Source organism: Lissotriton vulgaris, chromosome 1_2 (assembly GCF_964263255.1).
Source record: "Lissotriton vulgaris chromosome 1_2, aLisVul1.2, whole genome shotgun sequence".
Lineage (NCBI taxonomy): Eukaryota > Metazoa > Chordata > Amphibia > Caudata > Salamandridae > Lissotriton > Lissotriton vulgaris.
Genome location: NC_141686.1, coordinates 281789379 through 281811207, shown reverse-complemented (window position 1 = coordinate 281811207; position 21829 = coordinate 281789379). Strand labels below are relative to the sequence as shown.

The window sequence follows — 21829 nt, the reverse complement described above, 5'->3', positions numbered from 1 at the left end:
AGGTGTTTCCTTTGTATTTTGCCATGTGCCACTGGTGTTCCTGTTGTAGGCTTGGCATCTATTTTTGTGCTTCTTCTGTCTCAGGCTGCACCTCACCTTCTGTTCCTCGACTAAGTTATGTATGTTCGAGGCATGTGGGCTGCTGAATTCATATCTGTGCATAGATCGCCACCTAGTGTTGGGTCCGGATGATTGCACATTGTTGTCCTGGAAGAGTCTTCGAAGTATCACGAGATAGGTGGCTCCTCCCCTGGACTACAGTGCGCATGGGCATCGCCTCCATCCCCAGATTGTTTTTTTCCGCCATTGGGTTCGGATGTTTTTCGGTTCCCTCTGTCGGAACCGATAGTTGTTCAACTTCTACTCGAGACCAAAAGGTCTTTAGGCTGGGCGTCGGTATAGTTGCTTGCGGGTTTCTTTCTGACTCTCAGCTCCGATCTCTTGCTGCCCTTCCACGTGCTTTCGGCGCGGACGGGCCTACACTACACTCTTGCTATGGAGCGAACTCCGTTTAAGAAGTGCCCGGTGTGTAACTCTAAATATTCACACCTCGACGTGCACCCTGTGTGCAATACCTGCTTGTCACCGGATCACCGCGAAGACACCTGCATGGCGTGTTCGAAATTCCGGAGCAAGAAGACTTTAAAGATTCGTCGAGCCAATAGGCTCCAGGCTCAGTTATCGGCTACGGCGCCCCCACCAGATGACATTTTCCAAGAATCTGTCGAGGGAGAAGACGACGTGCAAGGTTCGGACTCTAATCCCGCATCCGAGGGGGAGACCTACGACGCGGGTGAGGAGAACTTTGACGAAGTCACCGACGAGGTAGGGGACGACGATCAGGCTTTTGCCACGATGGGAGATAGCTCGGAGGAGGAGCATCCCCAATCTGACTCCGGGGTTATTCCCCTTCATACGGCCCAGGTCGAGGGATCGCCTTCGGGCCTTACCCAAGATCTAACTTTGAGTCCTACGTCCCCGCCTCCGGGCCCGGTCACGGACATTTATGAACCATCACTTACGTCGAAGAAAACGAAAGTGAAGCCAACTGGTCACGCACCCTCGGATGCGAAACCGAAAGTGAAAGTTGCGCTGGTGGAGAAGGTTCTGGAGGCGTCAACTTCCAAGAAAACCAAAATGGCCGACTTGAAGAGCCACGCCAAAATGGCCGACCCGAAGCCCTCGGGGTCGGCGCCGAAGGCGAAGTCCTCCGACGCAGCTGCGCCGGCGCCGAAAGGGGTCGCGGACCCGAAGACGGCTCCAAAGAAGCGTCAGGGCGACGACGCGCATAGGCATGGGGCGTCGGCCCCGAAGAAAGTGCCTGCCGGCGAACAGGCTCTCGACGATGTGGGGTCGCTCGACCCGGTCCAGCCCTCTCCGGCCTGGACGAAGAAGGTAGCGGAATCCTTGCAGCGGATTCGAAAGGCCAGTGTGGTTCCCGCTCAGGACACCAGTACGCCTAAGCTCACGCCTAAGCCTGCGAGAGAGCAAACGCCTATCCGTTTCACCCTACCGCCCAAGTCGGCGCCGAAGGCCTTCGCGCCGAAACAGGGCGGACCCTCGAAGGAGGCATTAACGCCGAAAGCTGCCTTGGCGGTGTCGAAGCTTCGTCTCCAGCCGCTTGCGGAAGAGGAACGTCGTGAGGTAATCATCGACGCCAACACCGGGAAACTGTCGCTCCTCAAACGGAAGATCACGACGGAGCCGGCGTTGGAACCTTTTAAGATCCCTCTCAAAAACAAAAGGGACTCCGAGGACTCTTCGGCTTTGGTGGAACCTGTGTCCCCACAGGCCCTAGGACACTCACCGCCGCAGCCGATGCGGACGAGGAAGATGCCGAGTACAACTATCCGGCGTACTCGGATCCGGAGGAGGAGCACGTACCGTGGTCCGCCGGAGGCGACACGGAGGACCCGCAGTCGGGTCAGGACACTCAACTTTTTGCGGCCAAGACGTCCCCGACTGAGGACTCGGCGGCCTTCAATGCTCTGATAGAGAGAGCTGCTGCTAACCACGACGTCGAGCTGCACTCGGACCCCGTGGATGTGGACTTCTTATTCGACACCTTCTCGGTAGCCGAAAAGTCAGTCAAAACGCTACCGATGCTTAAGGGGGTGCTTAAACATGCAACGGAGGTTTTCAAGGAGCCCACCCGAGCGCGTGTGGTCAACCCTCGCATCGACAGGAAATATAAGGCAGCGCCCACGGATCCTACATATATCAAGGGACACTTGCCATTGGACTCCTTGGTTGTTTCCAACGCTCGGAAGAGGGCGAACTCTCAAACTACTGGTGACGCTCCTCCCCCAGACAAAGAGTCCAAGATCTTTGAGGCCTCAGGCAAACGGATTGCTGCACAGGCAGCTAATATCTGGAGAATATCTAACACCCAAGCCTTGCTTGCACGTTATGATAGGGCCCATTATGACACATTAGAGGCCATACTGCAACACTTGCCTGACCAATACAAGGAGGCAGGAGAGATGCTGATTCAGGAGGGTAAACTCATTACGAATGCATCCATCAAATGTGCACTGGATGTGGCAGACACGGCCTCCAGGGCTATCAATACCAGTGTGCTGCTTAGACGCCATGCCTGGCTTAGAATTTCGGGGTTCAAACCCGACATCCAAACTACGATACTGAATCAAACAGTGAATCCTGACCACCTGTTTGGCCCTGAGGTGGATGCCACACTGGAAAAAATGAAAAAAGATACGGAAACTGCCAAGTCGATGGGGGCTTTACAAAGTCAGCAGTTTCGGAGTGGTTCCTTTCGCCGCTCAAACTCCAGAGGCACCTCAAGGGGACAGGCATCCCAGTCCACACAATATTACAAGAGTAACACCCAAGCCTCGTATAACAACAAGGGTAGAGGTGGTTACAGAGGCAATAATGTCAAGGGCAGGGGACGTGGAAACAATAGCTCCAGGTCCACCACCACCAACAAGCAGTGACTTCTTGTCACTGCCCCCCGACCATACAACACCGGTCGGGGGGAGACTCCAGCAGTTCCTGCCGGCGTGGAAGTCCATCACCACGGACAGGTGGGTGAGGTCTATTATCCAGTACGGGTACTGTCTAGAGCTTACGTCCATTCCACCGGACGTACCCCCAAGGTGCCGTCCTATGTCAGGCGAGCACTTGACCTTGTTGCATCAAGAAGTTTTAGTCATGCTGCAAAAAGGGGCGATAGAGCTCGTTCCATTGCAAGAGAGGAGAACAGGGGTTTACTCTCTGTATTTTCTGATTCCCAAGAAGGACGGATCCCTCAGGCCGATCCTGGACCTCAGGCCCCTGAACTGGTACATCCTCTCGGAGCACTTCCATATGCTCACGTTGCAGCAGGTGCTTCCCCTGCTTCAACAGGGGGACTTCCTGGCTACGCTGGATCTGAAAGATGCCTATTTTCATATCCCCCCTGCATCCTTCCCACAGGAAGTATCTCAGATTCACGATCTTAGACCAGCATTACCAGTTCAGGGTTCTGCCGTTCGGGGTCACCACGGCACCGAGAGTGTTTACCAAGTGCCTAGCGACTGTGGCAGCGCATCTCCGTCGCCAGCACGTCCACGTCTTTCCCTACCTGGACGACTGGCTCATTCAAGCAAGGACAGAGCAGCAGTGCGTCGACCACGTGTCACGCACCATTCATCTCCTGCACGATCTGGGATTCTCTCTGAACTACCCAAAGTCCCATCTCCAGCCCGCCCACGTGCGACAGTACCTGGGCGCGACAATCAACACTCTGGCAGCCACCGCGCAGCCAAATTCAGTAAGAATCGCCAGTATCCAGACGCTGATCCAACGATTCAGACCCCAACACTCGCTTCCAGCGAAGGTGTTCATGCAGTTGATAGGCATGATGGCCTCCTGCATCTCCATTGTCCCGCACGCGAGACTACATATGCGTTCGCTTCAGGAGTGCCTTGCACGTCAGTGGACTCAGGCTCATGGGCAACTGACAGACCTAGTGTTGGTGAGCGGTCGGGCATACAACTCTCTGCATTGGTGGAATCCACACAACCTTTGCAAGGGCCGACCATTCCAAGAGCCTGTCCCACAGATTATCCTGACGACGGACGCCTCTCTCCAGGGATGGGGAGCGCATGTACTCCATTACACTGTGCAGGGACTATGGACATTACAGCAAAGGAAGATGCACATCAATGTGTTGGAACTGATGGCAATCTTCATGGCCTTGAAGGCGTTCAAAGTACATCTGTGCAACAAGGTCGTGTTGATCCGGACGGACAACATGACGGCCATGTACTACATCCAGAAGCAGGGAGGCACACACTCTCCACAGCTGTCTCATCTGGCTCAGAGCATGTGGAAGTGGGCCATTCAGAAGAACATCTTCCTCATGGCAGAGCATCTCCCGGGCAAGGACAATCAAATGGCGGATCTGCTCAGCAGGCACAGCCATCAGATGCACGAGTGGGAGATACATCCATCAGTACTCCAACCGTACTTCCAAAGGTGGGGTCATCCGAAGATAGACCTGTTCGCCACAAAGGAGAACGCAAAATGCCAAAGCTTCGCCGCCAGATTCCCACACCCCCAATCACAGGGCAATGCGATGTGGATGAACTGTTCAGGCAGATTTGCGTACGCTTTTCCCCCAGCACCTCTGATACCGCTGGTGGCACGCAAGCTCAGGCAGCACTCGATGACTCTCATCCTGGTTGCTCCAACGTGGGCTCGCCAACCATTGTACACCACGTTTCTAGAACTGTCCGTGGTGCCGCATCAAAGGCTTCATCTCACTCCCAGCCTTCTGACGCAGAGCCATGGCGACATTCAGCACCCAGATCCGCAACAGCTCAACCTGGCGATCTGGCTCCTGAAGTCCTAGAGTTTGGCTACCTCAATCTTCCTCCCGATTGCATGAACATCATTCGGGAGGCAAGGAAGCCCACTACCAGAGCTTGTTATGCGGCTAAATGGAAGAGGTTTGTCGTCTACTGTGCTAACCACAATATTGACCCGCTAGATGCTTCCATTCAAAACATCATTTGCTATCTCTTCCACCTGTATCAATGCAATCTGGCATACTCTTCCATCCGCATTCACCTGTCTGCTATGGCAGCATACCTCCAGAATAGGCAGCACCTGTCACTCTTTAGGGTCCCTGCTATCAAGGCTTTTCTGGAAGGACTCAAAAGGGTCATTCCACCAAGGACCCCACCAGCTCCAGAATGGAACCTCAATGTGGTTCTTACGAGGCTGATGGGTCCTCCCTTTGAGCCACTGCACTCTTGTGAGCTTCAGTTTCTGACTTGGAAGGTTGCGTTCTTAGTAGCAATTACATCGCTACGGAGGGTTAGCGAGCTGCAGGCGCTTACCATCCAAGAACCTTACTTCCAGGTACATGCTAACAGGGTGGTGCTCCGCACTAACCCTAAATTCCTACCCAAAGTGGTATCCCAATTCCACTTAAACCAGACAATTGAATTGCCGGTGTTTTTCCAAAACCCAGAGACACTGGCGGAGCGCATGCTCCACACCCTTGATGTTAAGAGGGCCTTGATGTATTATGTAGACAGGACAAAAGATTTTCGCAAAACCAAGCAGCTTTTTGTTGCTTTTGCCACGCACCACAAGGGAAACGCTATCTCCAAAGCGGGGATTGCTAGGTGGATAGTAAAGTGCATTCAAATCTGTTACGCTAAAGCTAAGCGCACCCTCACTATCCCGCCGAGGGCCCACTCCACCAGGAAGTTGGGGGCCTCTATGGCTTTCTTAGGTAACATTCCCTTAGAAGATATCTGTAGAGCAGCCACATGGTCTACCACACATACTTTCACTAAGCACTACTGTGTAGACGTGCATTCCAAACAGCAGGCAGCTGTTGGTCAGGCTGTTCTAAAAACACTTTTTCAGACTGCTGCAGCTGGCACGGGCGGCCGCCGCTAATGGGGGGACTGCTATGTATTCTATGCACAGATATGAATTCAGCAGCCCACATGCCTCGAACTGCAAATGCTACTTACCAGTATGCATCTGTTCTTGGCATGTAGGGCTGCTGACATTCATATCGCCCACCCACCTCCCCGGCGCCTGTAGCAGCTGCAGTATTCATTCATATATATACATATGCTCATAGCATGGTCATCACTCACATTCTTCACTCCATCTCTGCCAATGGCTAAAAACAATCTGGGGATGGAGGCGATGCCCATGCGCACTGTAGTCCAGGGGAGGAGCCACCTATCTCGTGATACTTCGAAGACTCTTCCAGGACAACAATGTGCAATCATCCGGACCCAACACTAGGTGGCGATCTATGCACAGATATGAATGTCAGCAGCCCTACATGCCAAGAACAGATGCATACTGGTAAGTAGCATTTGCATTCTCCCAGAGCTTCTGATGTATCTGGTTATCACTCTTCGTGTTACTGTTCTATGGTTGGGATCGCTTCTGTTTCTGCTGTATCAGGCTTTGTTTCAATCCTTGTGTTCCTGTTATGTGCTCCGGTATTGTGGTTGGCTGATGTTCTCTTCTTCTATTCCTCTTCTAGGCTTAGTATCTCTACATGTTTTTCTGCTGTGTCAGACTTTGCTTGTTTTTCTTGTTTCTCCATTTCAGGTTTTGTTGCCCTGTTTTTCCATCTCTTGCACTGTCTTATTTCCTTGACTGTCCGTCTGTTCCCTTTTCTACAAGGCTGCCCATCGATTCAGCAGTGCTCCGTAGAGATTGTCTCCCGGTTCCTGCTTGCTCCCATCTTGATGGAGATGGAAGGTCTGGTGACATCGCTTGCCTGTGACACTAATGTGAAGGTGTTTGAGCGACTCAGGTGAGGCCATTTGTGTGACAGGAATAACATGCTCTCTGGTGTATTGTTCACCGAGACGCACTCTAAAGGTCATTGCTCTGTCCATTTTACAGTTGTCCCCGGGGCTCAACCTTTGTGCCTTACTCAGTGAAGCAGCAAATGAGGAGTCGACCAGCTGCGGTCCGAGAGTTCATTCTACTGGGACGGAACTTCCACCAGTGGCGCTACAGCACTGAGCAAGGTGAGTGCTCCCTTTGGTACCCTCTACGGAGAAGTAAGTCCTGGTGGCCACACTCCGGCCCTCCTGGTTTCAAGGTTACACATTCACATTTCACCCACACACTCACTGAAGCTATGAGCTCAAGGAACATCTTAGAAGGGGATAGCAAGATTAAAGTGCATTGCAGGGATAGGGTATCATAGTGGCACAAGGTGCTCAAGGGTACGTCCTTTTGTTGTCAGAGTTGCACCTTATTATCCAGCCTCCCCCTTGTAGCTACCCCTCGTTTCCAGCCCCTGCCTCTACAGCATCACAGTGGATCCGTATGATCCAGCCTGTACCTGCGGTGCCATGAAGGCACCTTAGGATCCATCCTGTGCCTGTGGTGCCCCAGTGGCACCTCATGATCCAGCCTAGATCCCTGTGGTGTCACAGTGGCACCATATGATGCAGCCTCCCCCCTACAGCACCACAGTGGATCTGTATGATCCAGTCTGTGCTTGCGGTGCCACAATGGCACCTTATCATCCATCTGCTGTGCCACAATGGCAGCTTCTGGTCCAGCATGTGCCCCTGTAAGGTCACAGTGGCACCTTGTGATCCCGCCTGAATCCTGTTGTCACAGTGGCACCTTAGAATCCCGTCTGTGGTCTCACAGTGACCCTTCATGACCCAGTATTGATCCCTGAGGCGTCACAGTGTTCCCTCATGATCCAGCATTGATCCCTGTGGTGTCCCAGTGGCACCTCATGACCCAGCATTGATCCCTGAGGTGCCACAGTGATCCCTCATGACCCAGCATTGATCCCTGGGGTGTCACAGTGACCCCTCATGATCCAGCATTGATCCATGTGGTCTCACAGTGACCCCTCATGATCCATCATTGATCCCTGTGGTCTCACAGTGACCCCTCATGACAGTGACCCCTCATGACCCAGCATTGATCCCTGGGGTCTCACAGTGACCCCTCATGACCCAGCATTGATCCCTGAGGCGTCACAGTGATCCCTCATGACCCAGCATTGATCCCTGAGGCGTCACAGTGGCACCTCATGATCCAGCATTGTTCCGAGGTGCCACAGTGATCCCTCATGATCAAGCATTGATCCCTGGGGCGTCACAGTGATCCCTCATGATCCAGCATTGAACCCTGAGGTGTCACAGTGACCCCTCATGACCCAGCATTGTTCCCTGAGGTGCCACAGTGATCCCTCATGACCCAGCATTGATCCCTGGGGCGTCACAGTGATCCCTCATGACCCAGCATTGATCCCTGTGGTGTCACAGTGATCCCTCATGACCCAGCATTGATCCCTGTGGTGTCACAGTGATCCCTCATGACCCAGCATTGATCCCTGAGGTGCCACAGTGATCCCTCATGACCCAGCATTGATCCCTGGGGTGTCAGTGACCCCTCATGATCCATCATTGATCCCTGTGGTCTCACAGTGGCACTTCATGACCCAGTATTGATCCCTGAGGCGTCACAGTGATTCCTCATGATCCAGCATTGATCCCTGTGGTGTCACAGTGACCCCTCATGATCCAGCATTGATCCCTGTGGTGTCACAGTGGCACCTCATGACCCAGCATTGATCCCTTAAGTGTCACAGTGACCCCTCATGATCCAGCATTGATCCCTGTGGTGTCACAGTGGCACCTCATGACCCAGCATTGATCCCTTAAGTGTCACAGTGATCCCTCATGATCCAGCATTGATCCCTGAGGTGTCACAGTGGCACCTCATGATCCAGCATTGATCCCAGTGGTGTCACAGGGGCACTGCATGACCCATCCTTGGACCCCGTGGTGTCACAGTGATCCCTCATAATCCAACACTGTCCCCCGTAGTTTCACAGTGACCCCTCATGACCCAGCATTGATCCCTGGGGTGTCACAGTGATCCCTCATGACCCAGCATTGATCCCTGGGGTGTCACAGTGATCCCTCATGACCCAGCATTGATCCCTGAGGTGTCACAGTGATCCCTCATGACCCAGCATTGATCCCTGAGGTGTCACAGTTGTCCCTCATGACCCAGCATTGATCCCTGGGGTGTCAGTGACCCCTCATGATCCAGCATTGATCCCCGTGGTGTCACAGGGGCACTGCATGACCCATCCTTGGACCCCGTGGTGTCACAGTGATCCCTCATAATCCAGCATTGATCCCTTAATGCGACAGTGGTACTTTATGGTCCAGAGAATGAAACCAATATTTCGCAAGACAGACATTTTCTAAACGCATAATAAGGTAGTGCAATACTCAAACCTAGCAAACATTGCTTCCCTCTCGACCTTTACAGTTTGGTGGTGCATCACATTAAACCACAAGGGTGTATCAAATTAATGTGATTGTATAACGTGCTGTTAAAAAGACGTCAGGCCTTCACATACACTCTGTGGCTAGCTCAACCTTGGATTAACTGCTTTATGGCAAAAACCACGTCCACTCAAATCTCTTGGGTATCACGATGGGTGGGTACAATCAACTTTATACTAACCCACTTCCGCCAAGTTAAATCTTACAACAGCATTATTCTTGGGCCCCTACGGTCAGGTGATAGCATTGTTTGAGACCCAGCCCAGGTGAGGTCTGTGATTCCTTATGTTCCAGACTGCCTCCGTCTCCTTGTGTAAGCACACTGTGTAGTCTGAGACTTTGGAACATTACTCTACATGAATTCCACCTACTTGTCGCTGTCTTGAGCATTCATGTTTTCTTTGCCTGTAGCGTACAGCATTGATGAAGAGGACTTTGCATATCTAGTACATAGCTTTAAACGTAAGTCTGCCTGAGCATGAAGGGAGTGGGCCTGGGTGCTTGTGTATGTATTGCTGATACCAGAATATCTCATGGATGGTCGTCGGGATTGTCACCTGTTCACCGGGGTAGTTTAAGGAGAAAGACCGCACTAGACACAAGACGGTCCAAGTGAATCCAATGTACGACCAAAACGGGGTGTGAGATATTGTGGTATCCAGCAGCAGGAAAAGCACAATCAGCACAAACTAATCCCAGCTTTATCGCATTTCAACCTGCAATGGGCCTCTTGTTTTACAGTCACGGTGTAATTTGGGTAACTTGTCTCCTTACAATAATTGGACAGCATTATACTGATGTTATTGCTGTGACCACGTGTGCTTTCAAGTGTCTTATTAAACTGGTGTGGGTTTAATGGTCTAATGATAAGGCATGCCTTCACAAAAACTTGAATAATTGTGTTCAAGATCTAACACAGGGGAGAGGTGAATGGCACTGTTGAAAGCATTTAAAACTGTTTTGTATTGTATTACAGCATTTTCATAGCATTTACTGCCTTTGTATGGGGTGCTGTTATCCACATGGGTAGAACAATATAGCGTGTGAGCGTGAGCTTGAAAGAGTGTAAAATGTCTTCACACTTTATGGGGATGACTTGTATCTGATTGGAATTCTGTCATGTCTGTAATATTGAGCAGGAACAATGTGATTGTGAAAATACCATCTTTTGTACATTTGTACAGGTGGGTTCAATATCATCTACTGTGGAACATTGGTAATCATAAAACATCTACTCCCATTAAAAAGAACCCAATACATCTAAAACCTTAATTTAAGGCTCCTACCCTTTCACGTTTTGTTATTAGCCCCGTTTTAGCAGTGTAACCATGATTCCTCCATTCTCAGTTCAGTTTCTCACTATTTTTGCTTATTTGTATTAAACTCACCAATTTAGTTTTCTCCGTTTTATGCACTGGTTGAGATGTGCAGTGTCTCTGAGATATGAGATAGGTCTGTGGCAGGTTGCACAGTTTGGGTCCTCCAACAGAGCATGGAGGCTTTCCTGTGGTGGGAGGAACAGCCTTGTCCTCAGCCCAGCAACAGCACAGCCAGGATAAACATGAGATGGATAGATATAAACCATTCAAATGACATGCCCAGCAACCCCCTGTCAAGAGCAAAGAGTTGAACAAGATGCAGACTGAAAGGGTAATGAGGTCCTTATCCACCTAGGATCTCAGACTGAAGAGGGGCCTTAACATTGTGGGTGCAAGAGCAGAGGGTGTGCAAACCATGACTCTTCAGGAATGGTCAGTCACCTCAGGACAGTCAGCCTTGGATATTGAGGTGCAAATTGGAAAGTTCCTGAGGCACATTATAAATTTTTCTGTGGAACCTTGTTTGCATAGTCAGGAAGTCCACATGGACTATGTGCAGTTGAAGGATTCCCTTTGGGCCTCCTAGTTTGGGAAGGGAAAAAGCAGAACAATCTTGCTTGTCCAGCATGTATCAGGAGCGGGCCTCTAATGAGTTGGTGCGGGTTGGCAAGTGTGGATGGCATGCAATATGGTGGGAAATCTGTCATCTCCGGGTACCAGCATTGAGTGGAAATGAAGAGATGAACTACCCAAAACTTGTGTTGTACCAGGGTCAGCTCTTGGGTGGTCTGGGCCTCTGCACGTCCTGAAGCCTATCCAAAACATGTATGTACAAAGCAGCTCTCAGAGATTTCACTCCAGGTGCATCAGCTGGAAATAAATAAAACACTGGCTGCCGCTGCAGAGTCCTTGTGCACCCTCTTCAGTATGAACATGACTCTCATCAGGAACAGACGAGGCCTAGCAGTCCGTAGATCATCCATTAACCCACTTTAGACCTTGATGACCGCACCAACTACCACCCCATCTCTCATTTACAGTTCTTTGGGAGGAGCATCGAAAAAGCGGTCTTACTCAGCAGAAAAAACACATCACCACCAATCACCTTTTTTCAGGACTCTCAATCCGTCTTTAGCTTACACTTTTAATATAAGGGGAACAGTGTTTCCAACAGATCTATAGGTCTTGTGGCTCATTGGAGTAATGCATTCACTCCAAAACCCTGAGATCTTCTCAGACTCATCATTCCAAGGTGGAGAAAATTAGTAGCATTGAGTTGGGTAACAAGATGGGTCTGTTTCTCAGGACCAAGAGACCCCAGGGTGAGAATGTGGTTTACAAATACACATTATTTATAACAATTCATTTATTATTTATTGTTCAAAGGCCTAGATGAAGCTCTATTCCCAGAAGAAGCGTAAGTTTAGTTAACAGCACTCTTCGCCATGATTTTTCAAATACGGTTTTTAGGAAACATAATGTTTTGGACTAAACAAACTAGGACTGGACAGTCAGTTCCTATGAGATGTGTATTATGCGTCAGTTTTTTAAAGAGCCAATCCCTCTGCAATTTGACTGATAAATTGTACTTTATTGCTTGCTGAAACCTCGTTTTAAAAAAAAATATTTTGTTTTTGCAATTTGACTGCTAAATTGTTTAATAGTGCTCTGTGACCCTTACCTGCTACCCTATCCCTGTTTCTGCCGCGGGAAGTCCCGTTAGTGCGGAGGGAGAACCGGGTTGCTGAAATCCACAAACACCCACACAACGCCGCCATCTTAGGTGTGGGGGAGTGCAGGGACGCGGTCTAGCGCTCACAAGCACCACCCTGACACGAGCCTACTTAGCCAAATGCTCTCCCGGCAGCGCAGCGGACGAGCGCAGCGGGCACGCCCGAAGTTGCGCCAAAGTCAAGCCCGTCCGCGCCCGTCCGCGCCGGGCCAGCGCCTTGCGCCATGACCCCTGCCCGATCCTCGCCCCTTCGCTACTCAGCCAACTTAAAATTTTCTTCCACTTTGCCTGTCCCATGGTCTGATCATAGGGCTGTCTTCTTTAATCTAAAATTTAATGACTCTGCAAGATACAGAAGACGCTTCCTGCCCCCGGAAAGCAAGCGTTCATGGAAAAACTTAGACTCAAATCTGCTAGCAGTGGCTCTTGCTAACGACCCCCCAACATTTGAGCAATGTAGCATCGACACTGGAGCCTCCAGCTTTAACAGATGGATTGCTCAGGCTGCCGATGAGCTAGCTCCTCTGGAGTCCCGAGTGCCTAAGAAACGGTTGGCCACCGCCCAGTGGTATACAGCTGAGTTGAAATTAATGAAACTCAAATGCCGCAAAGCTGAGCGCATTTGGCGGTCCAACTACTGCGCTCTCAAAAAGGCCGAATACTCCAAAGCTCTGCAGGAGTATAAGGCAGCGATTATTCAGGCCAAATCCACATTCTACACCACCAGAATCCAAGAAGCCCCCAACTCTGCCAGAGAGCTCTTTAAGACTGTTACCCTTCTGGCAAACCCCCCGCGAGACACTATATTTACACCGGACCAGAACTTTGTCGGGAATATTGCTGCTTTTTTCCAGAGCAAAGTACAGGCAGTTTATGACGGTCTCTGCACCGTAGCCACCAACTCCAATACCAGCCTTAACATCTCGGTCACTCCTACCCAGGTCCCGGCAGTGGACACTGAGGAATCTTCACCTCCCACTTTCCCTGTCTTTCCTAGGTTTCCTATGCTAAAGGAGTCGGAGGTCGGGGACCTTCTCCTACAGATGAAATCAGGATCTCCATTGGATCCATGCCCCCCGCACATTCTGCATTCTATTCCATTAGCTATAACTGTAGTATTGACCTCTCTATTAAACAAGGCTATATGCTCGAACTCCTTCCCCTCAATCTGGAAGAAGGCCTGTATCCGCCCAATTCTGAAAAAAGACTCACTCAATCCCTCCGAAACTAAAAACTATCGGCCCATCTCCTGTCTGCCTCTACCAGCTAAAATCCTCGAGAAAGCCATGAACTTAGAACTGATGACTTTCCTTACGAAGAATAATCTTCTTGACTCTGCACAACATGGCTTTCGAGCATGCCATTCAACTGAGTCAGCCCTTATCATGGCAACAGAGGATATCAGGAAGACCATGGACGACGGTGGAAGAACGGCCCTCATATTACTTGATTTAACCGCGGCGTTCGACACCGTCAATCATTCGGTCCTACTGAGTCGTCTGGAAAATCTGGGCATCTCCGATGCCGCTCTAGCCCTCTTAGCATCATTTCTGACAGGCAGAATCCAACAAGTCCACTGGGATGGACTTAAATCAGAGGAATTTACTCTTCCCGGAGGAGTCCCACAAGGGTCCGCATTATCACCAACCTTGTTCAATTTATATGTCACCCCCTTGGCGAAACTGATAAAATCCCATGGCTTGAGATTAGTGTCTTATGCAGATGACACGCAAATCATAGTGTCGGTCTCTGATTCCATTGAAGCAACCCCAGGCCGTTTCAGGAATTGCCTTCTCAGTGTAAAAAACTGGATGAGCCAAACTTTCTCAAATTAAATACTGAGAAGACTGAAATCATAGAATTCGGTCTGAAGCCCTCGATATGGAGTCCGCTATGGTGGCCCCCGAAAGCCGGCTGTTGTCCTACCCCAGCCGAGAAGGTCAGAAACCTCGGATTCTTACTGGACAAAAACCTCTCCTGCACAGCGCAGGTGAACCAAGTCACTTCAGCTTTTTTTCATATGATGAAGGTACTTAGAAAGATCTTGCCCTTTATTCCGCCCACCTTAAAAAAGACTGTCATTGCTGCCCTAGTAATGTCTCGGGTTGATTATTGCAACTCTCTCTATCTCGGTACGGGAGAGAAGCAATTGATCAAGCTGCAGGCTATCCAGAACGCGGCCGCCAGGGTTCTCCTGAACCTGCCAAAGCGTCACCCCACCTCCCAGGCCATTCGAGAGCTGCACTGGCTGCCAATTAAGCGCAGAGTCCAGTTTAAAGCCCTCTGCTTGGCCTACAAAGCCGTTCACGGAAAAGGATCAGATGATCTGGCCAAACTCCTCCCGCGCTATGTGCCCAACCGAACTCTAAGATCGGCCAATCAAGACCTGGTCTGCGTGCCTAGAATCCGGAAAGTGCGTTGGGGTGGAAAATCATTTTCTAATTAGGCCTCCAAACTCTGGCACTCATTGCCTGTCGAACTTCGCTCACAAGCCTCCAAACTGAGATTCAGAAAATCCCTGAAAACATGGCTGTTCTCCCTGCCCTGATCTGTCTCACATCACCTTCTATTCTACAGCGCCAAGACGCCGCGGCATTCGAGCGCTTAATAAAAACTTCAGTCAGTCAGTCAGATAATAGTCCTATTCGGCATTACAACAAATAAAAGCTTCTGTAGAGATCACATGAGGTGACAACTCGATCTAGGTCTGTCCTAACAACTATAGGCCTATTTCCCTTTTGCCTTTTCCTGCTAAAATTGTAGAAAGAGTGGTTGGAAGCTCTCTTTCAAAACATCTGGAATTGAATAACATTCTAGAGGATGTACAATATGGCTTCCGACCTGCGCATGGCACCAAGACAGCCTTGGTGACCGTGATGGATGAGCTACGGATGCAAGCAGACAGAAGTCAAGCAGCAGTTCTTATTCTGCTTGACCTGTCTGCCGCATTTGATACAGTCAACCATGCCATCCTGCTCAGGAGGCTGAGAGAGGTAGGGGTGACTGACCTTGCTTTGAGCTGGTTTCAATCCTTTCTTTCAGGAAGGAGCCAAGCGGTGGCCCTCCCTCCTTTCCAATCTTTCTTTACTAACATCACGCATGGCGTACCTCAGGGCTCCGCAATTAGCCCAATCTTATTTAATATTTACATGAAACCCCTGATTACGGTTATAAGGGCGCATAACATTAACATCGTAAATTATGCAGACGACGCAACTGATTCTCTCCTTAGAGGGAGATCAGTCTACATCTCTGGAAGTGTTTCTTGGCTGCCTGCGGGCTACGGCTCATTGGTATCTGGAGAACTCATTGCAATTCATTGCTGGAAAGACTGAGGTCCTCTGTTGCTCAGTGGGGAAGGTTCCTCCTGTGCTCCCTGGAAATTTCAGGCCTTTAGATACACCGACTGCACTGAGGCCGGTAGAGAACAACAAACAACAAACGAACGCTGGAGGCTCAGGTTAACAAAACAGTGGAAAGCTGTTTTGCCATTATTAGAACTTTGCTGAAGATTTTTCCCCTGCTGCCTTCCCACGCCGGAGCGCTAGTAGTACAAAGTACTATATTAAGCAGATAAGATTACTGCAATGCGCAGCTATTAGAGTCCCCGCAATATCTTCTACACAGACTTCAGAGGATTCAGTCAACAGCAACCAAGCTAGCCTTAGGATGGTCCAGAGGGTCCTCCTCTTCATTGGCCTTGGCGGAGCTGTATTGGCTACCGATAAATCAAAGAATCCAGTTTAAGTCTCTATGCTTAGTGTTCAGGGCGTTGCATGGGACTGGACCTATGTATATGCAGAGAATGTTTGAATGGTACATACCAGGGAGAAGCCTGCGCTCCTCTACAGCCAGAATGGTGAAAATACTGAGATTTAAGAAAGTAAAATCATGGGGCAGAACCTTTGGTGTATCAGCTGCCAGATTATGGAATGAGATCCCACTGGAATTGAGACAAGTTGGGGATCTCCTCCCCTTTAGAAAGAGATTAAAAACCTGTCTGTTCCCTTAAGTGTAGATTTGCTGTCAGCTCCCGGGGCATATCCATAAATTGTGCACATCTGAATGCCAGCGCCAGGATGCTTGCAAGGTGACAGTGCACTTTACAAGTGATATAAATAAATATGGACAGATGTTAACGTAAGCAAATGTCTAGCTTCACAATGAGTCTCTTGAAAGAGAATGTATCAACCCTGCCTGCTCCAGGAACCTGGACTGTTTCATCAGAAGATAGTCCAAACTATCAATTGTTAATGTTTCAAACTATTACATATTTTATGCAAGGTCCTTAATCAGGACAATGGAGTGTCCAGCAACGACTGTGGTATAACTGTAGTTATAAATTGTCACCAGTCAAGGAGTCACCCAAGTAACATCATATCGATCGCACACCAGCTGCAAAGGTCAAAGACTGGCCAAGGTCCAAAGGCTGTTGATTTACTTCAAAGTTACGCTCAATCAATGAAAGTGTAACTTAGAAAAAAATTAAGGGTTTGTACGAGAACAAACATCTCTTCTGGCCGTGCATTGAGTGATGATGAGGGGTGGATCCTGCCGCTGCACCACATACATATTGAGAGATGGGTACACAATATAGCATTGTGCAGTATGAACAGTGAGATGTATGCCAAACTACTCCCTGTAACAACTCAACCTCTAGATCTATGTGACCCTGTCCAGAAGTAGCTGAGAGAAAGGACTCGGGTGCCTTATTAGCCACATACATTTTCAAGCAAGGAGTCTGCATGTGAGAAGGGGTAGAGGGGGATTATAGAGGTGTGTTATGTCGGGCTATATAGCGCACTTCATCTCTAGACTGGCGTGCTCTCACTTTACAACTAACATACAAACATCACAGCTCCAACTGATCGACCTATACATGAAGCAGGCCATTGTACGTTGATCTTTGTGTAATGATAATAGCCAGATGCTCATGCTTGTGTGCGCTATATTGATTATTGACAAGTTCAGTTAAAAAATAGCAGTAATAAAAAGATCACTCCACAGCACTGTACCATCCACCATTCAAGAAGTCAATGACACCCTTCTGTCTGCAAACATTAAAAGGCTCTTTCCTCTGTTGCTGCTGGAGCTCTTAGTGACCATTTGCAGTGTTGACCATCCATCTGTCATCCACACCATGATGTATTAAATTATGTCCAGCAGCACTGTTCTGCACGGATTCTCCTCTTGCGTGCTCAACTGCCACCAACTCATCCAGATGGGTACCTCTTGATTCCAGAAGGTTTCTTGAACCTGTAAAGTACCCTCCCGGCTCATCTTCAGTGCCTATATGCAGCCTGGAAGAACCCTCCTCACCAACAGCAACTTCATAATTTACAAAGATGCTAACAGGGTGATGATAATTCACACCCAGACTGGAAAATAAAATCTCAAACATCAATGCTCAGTGACTCAAACACTCCCCGCCTCATTCAGACCAGGATATCCAGTTCCTATGTAAAACTCAACCCCACCAAGACCCAATACCTCCATTTGCTAACAACGCATATATGGTCCCTGTAGCCAGCATCATCTGGTCTCACATCTACATCTTTTCCTACCCTGATGACTCACAAATCATCCTCTCCCCCACGTACAAAATGCCCAGTACCAGGGCTAATTTCAATGCCGTCATGATTGAAATCACCCACTGGATGAAGGCCAACTCTCTAAAGTTGAACACCAACTTGACTGAAATTGTGATCTTTAGAAAACACATCACAATGGGACTCCGCCTGGTGGCCAGCGGAGCTAGGACTGGTACCCACCCTCCACCGGCCACACCAAGAACCTCTGGATTGTCATCAAGAGCATATTCGACATGACCGCCCAAGTTAGTGCCGTCACTGCCTCATGCTTCCATGCTCTAAAGATGCTGAGGAACATTTTCAAATGGCTCCCATTCAGCATCCTGAAAATCATCACGCATGCCTTGGTCTCAAGGAATCTGGACTACGGGAACACCCTGTATGCCAGGATCAACAAACAACTCATAAGAAGGCTGCAGAATATTCTGAACACTGTGGCCAGAATCAGTATAAACCGTCCATGCTGTAGTCACTTCACACCGCACCTGAAGGAGCTTCACTGACTCCCTATACACAAATTAGCACAATTCAAGCTCCAAAACCACAATTCCAAGGCTTTGGATAACACTGAACCAGCATACCTCAACAATTGTATCTCTTTACACAAACCTTCTAGACCTCTCCGCTCATCTGAACTCCCACTTGCACATATCCAATAGATATGGAAAACCAGATCCGGCAGTCAAGCCCACTCCTTCATCCCTCTTAAAGATTTGAATAACCGTCTGCTACAGATAAGAGCCTTTTCCTCACTTTTTGAATTCTGCAGGATTCCAAAGGCCTTGCTTTCAGAGTAGTCCTTCTAGGCTAAATTCACACCTGCTCAGTGCTAGGATAACCTCCCGGGTGATAGTGTGCTCTACAAATCTACATCAGATCTCTCCAGGAACACATGTCCATTAAGATGCGATACACCACATTGGTCCCCCAGAAAGGCACTGTATGTGCCACAGCACACCTGATGTAAGGATATGTAGATGTTTGACTGTATAACCCGCACCTTGATGTAACACCACTATTTGTTTTTGCAAACCTTCATTTTTTCCAAGACTTTCTGCATCATCTGCAAGACTACAGAAAACAGCTTTTAGGCCCACAAAATAATCACCTTAGACCGATCATGACATCCCCAATGCTAGGTCACAGATACACTGGAGATAACCTATAAGAAACAAACAAAATGAGAAACAGGCCATTTGATTAGAGACTTCTATCTGATTCCTTACTTTAGAATTATCCCCAGGCGTCCGACTAGAACCGGCAAATTTTCGTGAGTAGTACCCCTGCGTGCTTGTAGATCAGCTCTGTGTGATGTCCACATCTGAAGTAACATGCACGGTGCCTATATAGATGCCACCCCAGCGCGCGGGTGTCCTTTCTTTTCTTTCCGTGCCAGTCAACGTATCTAGGGAGCTATCCATAGTCAATTTTTAGCAAACGTTTTGTCAAGTCTTTTATGAGGTTTTTCCCCCTGGTGTGGCAGGCATGTCTTCTTAGAGGCCAGCGTCTAGCCCTGTGGTGCCTGTCACTGCTCGATGTCGGTGACTGCTGTAGTAAAGTGTCCCTTTTTGGCATGGTCACCCCCACTTTTTTCCTGGTATCGATGCAATTTTGACAGAGGTGCACCGGGTTTCTGCTATCCAGGTTCCCAGTACCAGGTCTCTTCCCTAAACTGTACAGTTATTCCCCCAATTGGCAATACCTTCAGTGCCTCCTGTAAGTCCCTAGTAATTGGTACCCCTGGTACCTAGGGCAGGGAAGCTAAAGGCGATCTCTAAGGGCTGCAGCATGTATTGTGCCACCTTAAGAGACCACTCAGCACCAACATGCAAACAGCCATTGCAGGCTGCGTGTCATGCAGAGAAAAGTGAAAACATGACATGGCACACATCCCTTTCTGCCCTGCCTACAAACACTGCATGCAGTATAGGTAAGCCACCCCTACAGCTGGCCTTACAGCCCTACGGCACGGTGCACTATACTACATGTGTGGGCATATCTGGATGAGCAAATATGCTCCTGTGATGTCTACGTCAATTCTTGGCTAGCACAAGTGGATAGGGAAGCTATTTTAAGAACATGTGCTGGACACTGGTAAAAACGAGTTCCCTAGCTACATGATGGTTTCAATGAAATCTATGGTGTTTGGTATCAAACACCTTGTATTAATAAACCTATACTGATTCCTTTGGTATGTATATTAATACATTCACCCATGGGGCACCTTAGAGGCTCCCCCTGAAAACCTACCAGCCTTTAGAGCGCTGGCTGACTAGTGTTTACCAATCTGCCACCACAGACATGTTTCTGACCCCCTGCAAGTGAGAGGGGCTCTCTACTCTGCTCCTATGGAAGCTGTTTTCAGGAAAGTGTAGGTGTATACTCCTCATACTAGAAGAGACAGATACTGAGTCCTAGGACCTCATGAAAGATTCCTTCACAAAGATAGAGAGTCTTCTAAAGGCCCCCAATAGCATGTTCCAGAGAGTAGGCCATGAGACCACACACAGACCAAGGGTGCGTTCCAGGGTAAACATTTGGATCCCAAGAAGGCTTGGTGCTTTAATTGCAAAGACAGTGGGCCAAAACTGGAGACTCTTATCTGTCCCAAAAGGATTCCCCTAGTGCACCTGCAGTCCTAATGCAGTGGTATGTCTGTAGATGGGATCTTTGTTGTGTACTGATCATAGTCAGAGTGTGCACTGAAGTGACTCTAGTCTCGGAGGGTGAGGTGGGTGTAGCTGCCCTGGCTGTCTGTCCCAGTAACCTGGAGAAACACGGACAACAGCCACATATTAATGGGGTTAACATTATAGCACTCAATCATTCAATCAATCATCGCATTTATATAGCGCACTACTTACCCAGAGGGTCTCAAGGCGCTGGGGGGAGGGGGGGGGGGGTCTGCTACTGCTCGAACAACCAGGTCTTGAGTTGCTTCCTGAAGGCGAGGTGGTCCTGGGTCAGGCGGAGGTGGGTGGGGAGGGAGTTCCATGTCTTGGCGGCGAGGTCGGAGAAGGACCGTCCCCCTGTGGTGGCTCTACGGATGCGGGGACGGCGGCGAGGGCGAGGCTGGTTGATCGAAGCTGGCGTTTGGGAGCGTAGAAGTTGAGGCGGCTGTTGAGGTATCCTGGGCCTTGGCTGTGTAGGGCTTTGTGTGCGTGGGTGAGGAGACGGAAGGTGATTCTCTTGTTGACCGGGAGCAAGTGCAGATATCTCAGGTGTCCGGAGATGTGGCTGCGACGGGGGATGTCCAGGATGAGTCGTGCTGAGGCGTTCTGGATCCGCTGGAGTCTCTTCTGGAGTTTGGCGGTGGTTCCGGCGTAGAGGGTGTTGCCGTAGTCCAGACGGCTGGTGACGAGGGCCTGGGTGACCGTCTTCCTGGTCTCGGTGGGGATCCACCGGGAGATCTTACGAAGCATGCGCAGGATGTTGAAGCACGATGAGGAGACAGCGTTGACTTGTCTGGTCATGGAGAGGGAGGAGTCCAGGATGAAGCCCAGGTTGCGTGCGTGGTCTGTTGGTTTGGGTGCGCTGCCTAGGGCGGGGGGCCACCAGGAGTCGTCCCAAGCGGCGGGTGAGGATCCCAGGATGAGGACTTCCGTCTTATCTGAGTTCAGTTTCAGGCGGCTGTTCTTCATCCATTCGGCTACCTCTTTCATCCCTTCGTGAAGGTTGGCTCTGGCGGTGGCGGGGTCGTTGGTAAGGGAGAGGATCAGCTGGGTGTCGTCGGCGTAGGAGATGATGTTGAGGTTGTGCTGGCGTGCGATGTCTGCGAAGGGGGCTCATGTAGATGTTGAAGAGGGTTGGACTGAGCGAGGAGCCTTGAGGGACGCCGCAGATGACTTCGGTGGCTTCTGATCT

At 49.6% G+C, this 21829-nt stretch overlaps 1 protein-coding gene across 7 annotated transcripts in view; it reads left to right on the top strand.

The window, feature by feature from the left end:
- Positions 1-21829, top strand: part of SZT2 (SZT2 subunit of KICSTOR complex) — a 1033029-nt gene that overhangs the window by 773246 nt on the left and 237954 nt on the right. For 5 of the 7 annotated variants that reach the window (XM_086953216.1, XM_086953214.1, XM_086953217.1 and 2 more), the window contains 3 exons: positions 6670-6802; positions 6895-7022; positions 9735-9785. In XM_086953216.1, the coding sequence (XP_086809342.1) occupies positions 6670-6802; positions 6895-7022; positions 9735-9785 (312 nt within the window). The remainder of the gene's footprint in view (positions 1-6669; positions 6803-6894; positions 7023-9734; positions 9786-21829) is intronic. The other 2 variants (XM_086953218.1, XM_086953215.1) reach the window with 1 other exon arrangement.